This window comes from Octodon degus, unplaced genomic scaffold (genome assembly GCF_000260255.1).
Source record: "Octodon degus isolate 3935 unplaced genomic scaffold, OctDeg1.0 scaffold00072, whole genome shotgun sequence".
Classification (NCBI taxonomy): domain Eukaryota; kingdom Metazoa; phylum Chordata; class Mammalia; order Rodentia; family Octodontidae; genus Octodon; species Octodon degus.
In genome coordinates, this window is record NW_004524648.1 from 5,125,575 (window position 1) to 5,131,700 (window position 6,126).

The following is a 6,126-nucleotide window of genomic DNA, read 5'->3' on the forward strand; positions in this document are numbered from 1 at the left end:
TGTGAGCTGAGCTAGGTGGGTGGCCTACATTTACCTCTGCGATATGCAGAGAGGATATGCAGAGAGAATAATCTGCATTATATAGTATCTAATGTTTTGGTAAATCTGGTGCTTTGATGTAGTCTTTCAAGCCCCAGGAAGTCATAGCCTCTGTCTCTTGAGTTTCGAGGTTCAGGTTCGAGGTTCAGGTTCGAGGTTCGATCCCAGCTGGCGGCGTGGAGCATTGGCTCTACTATCTTGTCTCGCCCTGGCTCACATTAAAGAGCAGCAGGTGTGGGTTACCAGGGAAACATGCATGCCACCTTTAAAGACTATCACCAGCACCTAAGCTAGACCAATACACATTGCTTAAGGCCAATTGAAGGATAAACAGAAGTCCTAGCTAGCTCTGTACAGAGCAATACAAGGAAATAGGGTCAGGCTCAGTCAACATGGAGACAGTCGCTCTTTCAAGGAGAGCTGCTCAGGTGGTCCTCCACAATTTGGGACTTAGGGAAGTAATTTTGCCATTCTGATCTTTTGTTACTTATAAAATGGAGATCATGAGCATACTTGTCTCCTATAACATAGTGAGGATGACTGACTATGCCTTGGCGCAAGGCCTGGTGCCTACTAAATGCTACCAGTGCTTATTATTGTGGGGGCTGAGGCTGGATCTAGAATGAAGGCTACAGAAAACCTAATTTTCATGCCATGCCCTCAGCAGGGGAATCTAGATGGGCTGGTTGCCTTGGCACTGATGAGCTCCCTCCCTCTTTGCTCTCCCTCCTCTCTCTCTCTCATTCTTCTTTTTTCTCTCTCTGTCTCTCTCTCTCTCTCTCTCTCTCTGTCTCTCTCTCTCTCTCTCTCTCTCTCTCTCTAGGGGACACTACACAGAAAATGAGAACTGCTCACTATCCTACCCCAGCCGAATTGGACGCGTATGCTAAGAAGGTCGCAAACAACCCACTGACTATAAAAATCTTCCCCAACAGTGTGAAGGTTCCCCAGCGGAAACACGTTCGTCGTACTGTGAACGGCCTCGACACATCAGCCCAGCGCTACAGCCCCTACCCGACTCAGGCTGCCACCAAGGCAGGCCTGCTTGCCATTGTCAAAGTGCCAGCCAAAAGCATACTCAAGGACTTTGACGGCACCCGAGCCCGGTTACTCCCTGAGGCCATCATGAACCCCCCAGTGGCACCCTATGCTACTGTGGCACCCAGCACTTTAGCTCATCCCCAGGCCCAGGCTCTGGCCCGCCAGCAGGCTCTGCAGCATGCACAGACCCTGGCCCATGCCCCTGCCCAGACGCTGCAGCACCCTCAGGGTATCCCGCCGCCACAGGCACTGTCTCACCCTCCAACCCTCCAGCAGCCTCAGGGCCTGGGCCACCCTCAGCCCATGGCCCAAACCCAGGGCTTGGTCCACACTCAGGCCCTGGCCCACCAGGGTCTCCAGCATCCCCCTAATCCCTTGCTGCACGGAGGCCGGAAGGTGCCAGACTCAGATGCACCCCCGAATGTGACCGTGTCTACCTCAAGTATCCCCCTTTCAATGGCGGCAACCCTGCAGCACAGCCAGCCCCCGGACCTGAGCAGCATCGTGCACCAGATCAACCAGTTTTGCCAGACGAGGGCAGGCATCAGCACTACCTCAGTGTGTGAGGGCCAGATCGCCAACCCCAGCCCCATTAGTCGCAGTCTGCTCATCAATGCAAGCACGCGGGTCTCGACCCACAGCATCCCCACACCAATGCCTTCCTGTGTGGTCAATCCCATGGAGCACACCCACGCGGCCACGGCCACACTGTCTGCCGCAGGCTCTGTCAACCTGCCCACAGGCATCTCTCGAGCCCCTGCTGGCTACCCTAGGGACCTCAAGCCAGTTGCCTGGAATCAGCACCAGCTGGCCCACCTACAACAGATGTGCAGTGAAGCTGGTGGGACACCAGCCCCTGGCCTAGCAGGCAAGCATGCAGCAGGACGCGAGTTGGCGGCATCTGGCTTTGTGGCCAAAGCCCCTGCCTACCCGCAAGAACTCTGCCTGGCACAGTCCTTCCATCTGAAGCCACCACTGGAGAAGCCGACCCCATCCCCACCAGTCAATGGCCTGGCAGCCCCACTGGCCTACCCCAATGGTCACTATTTCCAACCCCTGTGGAACAACATTCTGCCCACTCCCAATAGCGACAGCTCGGGGTCTCAGGACCTTGCCATGCCATTCCATGGCGGGCAGGCTACAGGTACACCCCTCGACTGTGCAGCAGCTCCTGGGGCCCACTACCGAGCAGGGACTGGGGGTGGTCCAGTGGCAAGCCAGAACAGCTTGATGCAAACAGTGGATTACCTGAGTGGGGATTTCCAGCAGGCCTGCTTCCGAGAACAGAGCCTGGCCGTGCTGAGCAAGGCCCACCGAGCCCCAGGTAGCCGAGCCCCTGACCCCACAGATAGTCGAAGTCTTCATATTCAGCATCCGGGGTATAGATAGGGAGGGTACTTTGCTGAAGCAACATGTCATATGTCACCCTCCTAGGTTTAGTCTTACTTTTAAGTAACTGGATAGTTTCGAAGTTTCACTGCTCCAATGTGATCATTCTTAGATGTCTAAGGAAGGAAACTTGGCAGGAACTAATTGGGGGCAGAAGAGGTCTTATCCTCCCCTCCAACAACTTCTGTTTTTGTGTTAGAGTCTGACCATAGGCTTTTCTCTTCTCCACTGCCTGTCAGGCGCTCCACCTCAGCCATTTCAGACCATCCATCTTTTCCCTTCGAACTGGGGTGTGACTAAAGGAAGAGGGCTAGACCCCTAAGCTCAAGGCCTCTTCTCTTTGGGATTAAGAAGCCCGACTTTCCAAGTGCTCTGGAAGCTAATTCCTTACTCACCCAAAGATCTCAAATCAAGACTAATCAGTCGTCTCTTCTCCTTTCCATTACTCGAGGTCATAGCCTTGAAAAATGGAGAAAAATCTTTTATTGGTATCTTCATTCCTGACTCCTTCCAGACCTAGAGAAGTGCAGTGGTTAGCTGGCATCCCAAGATCCCTTCTCATTGTTGTCTGTCTCCTATCTTAATTGCTGTTCTCATTCCTACCTCCCCTCCCACAAAAAAGCAAAAATAAATAAAACTACCTTACTTGAGAAATTAGGTAGGCGAGGGATGATCACATTGGAGTTTGGAATTAAAAACACCAAAAAGGAAGAAAAAAAAAAAAGTTAAAATGCATTTGGTTCTCCCTACACTGGCTAAGAATATTGCGCTACACTGTAAGTTTTAAATGTCATGTTTCTGTATGAATGTAGTGTGGGTTTGAGTAGCATTGTGTATGATTGGCCCCACAGGTACACTGACCCTCCTAATCACCTCCTTTTGCAGCCCCTCAGATTAATGGAGAAGGAGAAAAAAAAAAAAAAACACAAAGCCTTAAGCTCTTTGAATTCTTCCTCTACCAAATGAGCATGGCTGTAATCTGCCGGAAAAGGGCCTAGTCAGAAGCAGCCCTCTACCCCTGCCCATTCTCAGAGGTCCCCTATCGCTCCATGCTCGTCTTGTTCCTAAGTGATCATTAGTTGGCTAGAAATGTATCTCTTTGTAACCTTACACTTAGATTATATTTTATTGTAAATCTTTGCATCCCTCTTCTGTTAAAAGATGCAATTGGGCTAACTTTTTTTTTTTTTTTTTTTAAACAAGCTCTTTAATTTTCCTCTTGTTTTGGGAAATGTGAGCTGATACTTAAGGCTTTAGGTTGTTTACTATCCACTCTTTTTTAGCCAGAAATTTTGTAGTGATTTGAAGTAGTATGACTGAAGACCAGTTTTTCAGTTATGTGTTGGCAAGCTGCCTTATATTAAAAAAAAAAAAAAAAAAAAAAAAAAGCCTGATTGTGTTATGCCAAATGGTAGCAACATGAAATCCTAATTTATTACCCCAGTTGTTTTCCTGCCATCTGTGAACACTGGTACTTCCCTGTCCCTAAGCCCTCAGAAGCCCCAGAAGCTTCTGGTTGCAACGCCTTTTCCTCAGGTGTTGAAACCACCATCTCCCAATGATCTCTTTCCACATCCTGCTTTTTGAAATCAAACTTAAAGAGCACTGCTGTCTCCCATACCTCTTGCTTGATCTCCAAATCAGATATTCTTGCTGAAATCTTCCCCATTCACACAAAGCCTCTCCCTAAAGAGTGAGCTGCCTGCCACTGTAGGAAACTGAACCACATTCTACCAACTTTAAGTCAAACCTCAAACCCATCTCCTGTGTAGGGGTGCAAGTCTCTGAAGCTCACTCCCACCCCTAGTCTGCATGGAAAATGTACTGTGCACCCCCCTTCAACTGCCCTCACCTCTTGTGTGAGAGGTTTCCTAGTTCAACCCGAGTCCCCTGCCCTGTCAGCCAACCCCCAACCAGCAATAAGGGTCCAAGCCAGGGCCTCCTATCTATATTCCTTGCCTCTATCCCGTGCCACCCCTAGGGAAAACCTGGATTCCCCACTCTATCCATATACTGTAGCATTCATCCTCCATCTCTCACCTCACCTGTGGTGGTTTATGGGTGTGATGGGGTTTTTAAGATTATTATAAATCAGTAAAGAGAAAAAACTCAGCTTTTGATCTTGTCCTATTCGTTTAATGCAGTGTTTTAAGTGGTTTTCTTACCTAGAAGGGGAATGCTTCCTTTATGCGGTGGTGGTGGTGTGCAAGCCCTCCATAGCGCATTATCCCAGGTAAGGCAGTTGGTAGGGCATGGCTAGCCACACAGTACACCCCCATGAGTTGCTAGGGCCTTGACATGCGACTTCATGAATATGGTTTGCTACCTCTCCCTGGAAGCTGAGTCCTGCTCCATTTTCACTCTAAGGGCCATCAAAGAAATGGTGATAGGAGCCAGGGAGATAGCTCAGTGGAATGGAATAAGTGCTTGCCTGGCAAGCGCAAGGTACTGAGTTTGATCCCTGGTACCACCAAAAAATAAAAAAATTAAAATTAGAAATGGTGATCAGATTTACTGGTAAAGCCAATGGAAAAATTTAAACCTTTGTTCCTCTACCACCATAATTCTAAGGGCCTTAGAATAGTGAATGCTGTAATCTGTAACATGAAAACTGCCCTGCCCTGCCCTTTGTGATGTGAGTTTTCTTATATATTGAGTAGATGTCTGCAGGGGAAAACAAAAAATATTTAAATCACCCTCCTCCCTTTTCTGTTTGGGTTAAGCCAAAGGGTGCTATAAGTGTAAAGATTGGTAATATAGGATGTAGGATTGATTCAGGAAGAGGGAATCACTTGGTAACAAGACTCAGCTAGTAAAAAAAACTCAGCTAGTAGCTTTCTGAAGATTGGAGGAATTCAAAGTATCCTTCCATGCCTCCCTGGCAAGGTCCTGAGTTCAATTTCTGGTACCAAAAAGAAAAGGAAAGCAAAGTATCCTTCCCTTTTCAGCATCCCCTTTCTTGTGGGTACCCTTTTGTGCTGCTGTGCTTCATGCCACCGTAAGAGAGCCCTCTACTGGTCAGATTTGGAGTCTGCTCAAGTAAAATAGTGGGCTGAGGTTAGGTTTTAGGGAATCCAGCTCACAGATGCAGACAGAACCTGGCTAAAAGTTCTATCAAGTGTGGCTGGCACTGGAATGGGGGCCAAACCCATTAGGCCAAGAATGGGGTTCAATTGTAGGGCCCCTTTGAATACTAGAAAAGTAGTTCTGCCTCTGCTAGAACCCATTTTCCCTGCCAATTTCTGGGCATCACTGTACCAAACTGGTTTGGTGAGGAACCATTTGCCTCTACTTAGGTGAATCACAGTCTTTTAAAGACAATGTAAGAGGCTGGCCAGATAGCTCAGTGGACTAAAGCGCCTGCTTAGGCAGAGCACAGCAACCCAGGTTAGATTCCCAGTGTGCCATGACAGCCCTGCCCCTGGGGCACACAGAGATGGGAGATTGAGATTGGGCATGGTGGTACGTGCCTGTAATCCCAGCATTTGGGAGGCTGAAAACAGGATCACTATGAGTCCAATGTGTGTAGTGAGACCCTGTACTAAATACATTATAAAAAAAAAAAAAAAAAAAAAAGGCACTCTGAGGCAGGAGGATCACTGCTAGTTCAGGACCACTCTTTAGCTATAAAGTTCAAGGCCAGCCTAAACTGCAAGA

The 6,126-nt window shown here is 48.5% G+C and overlaps 1 protein-coding gene across 5 annotated transcripts in view; it reads left to right on the plus strand.

Annotated features, from left to right (window-relative positions):
- Fam222b (family with sequence similarity 222 member B) overlaps nucleotides 1-3,393 on the plus strand; it is a 99,359-nt gene extending 95,966 nt beyond the window's left edge. For 2 of the 5 annotated variants that reach the window (XM_004635398.2, XM_004635399.2), the window contains exon 3: nucleotides 863-3,393. In XM_004635398.2, coding sequence (XP_004635455.1) covers nucleotides 863-2,469 — 1,607 coding nt within the window. In that variant the 3' untranslated portion in view covers nucleotides 2,470-3,393. The remainder of the gene's footprint in view (nucleotides 1-862) is intronic. The other 3 variants (XM_004635400.2, XM_023719964.1, XM_023719965.1) reach the window with 2 other exon arrangements.
- Nucleotides 3,394-6,126: the final 2,733 nt, after the last annotated feature.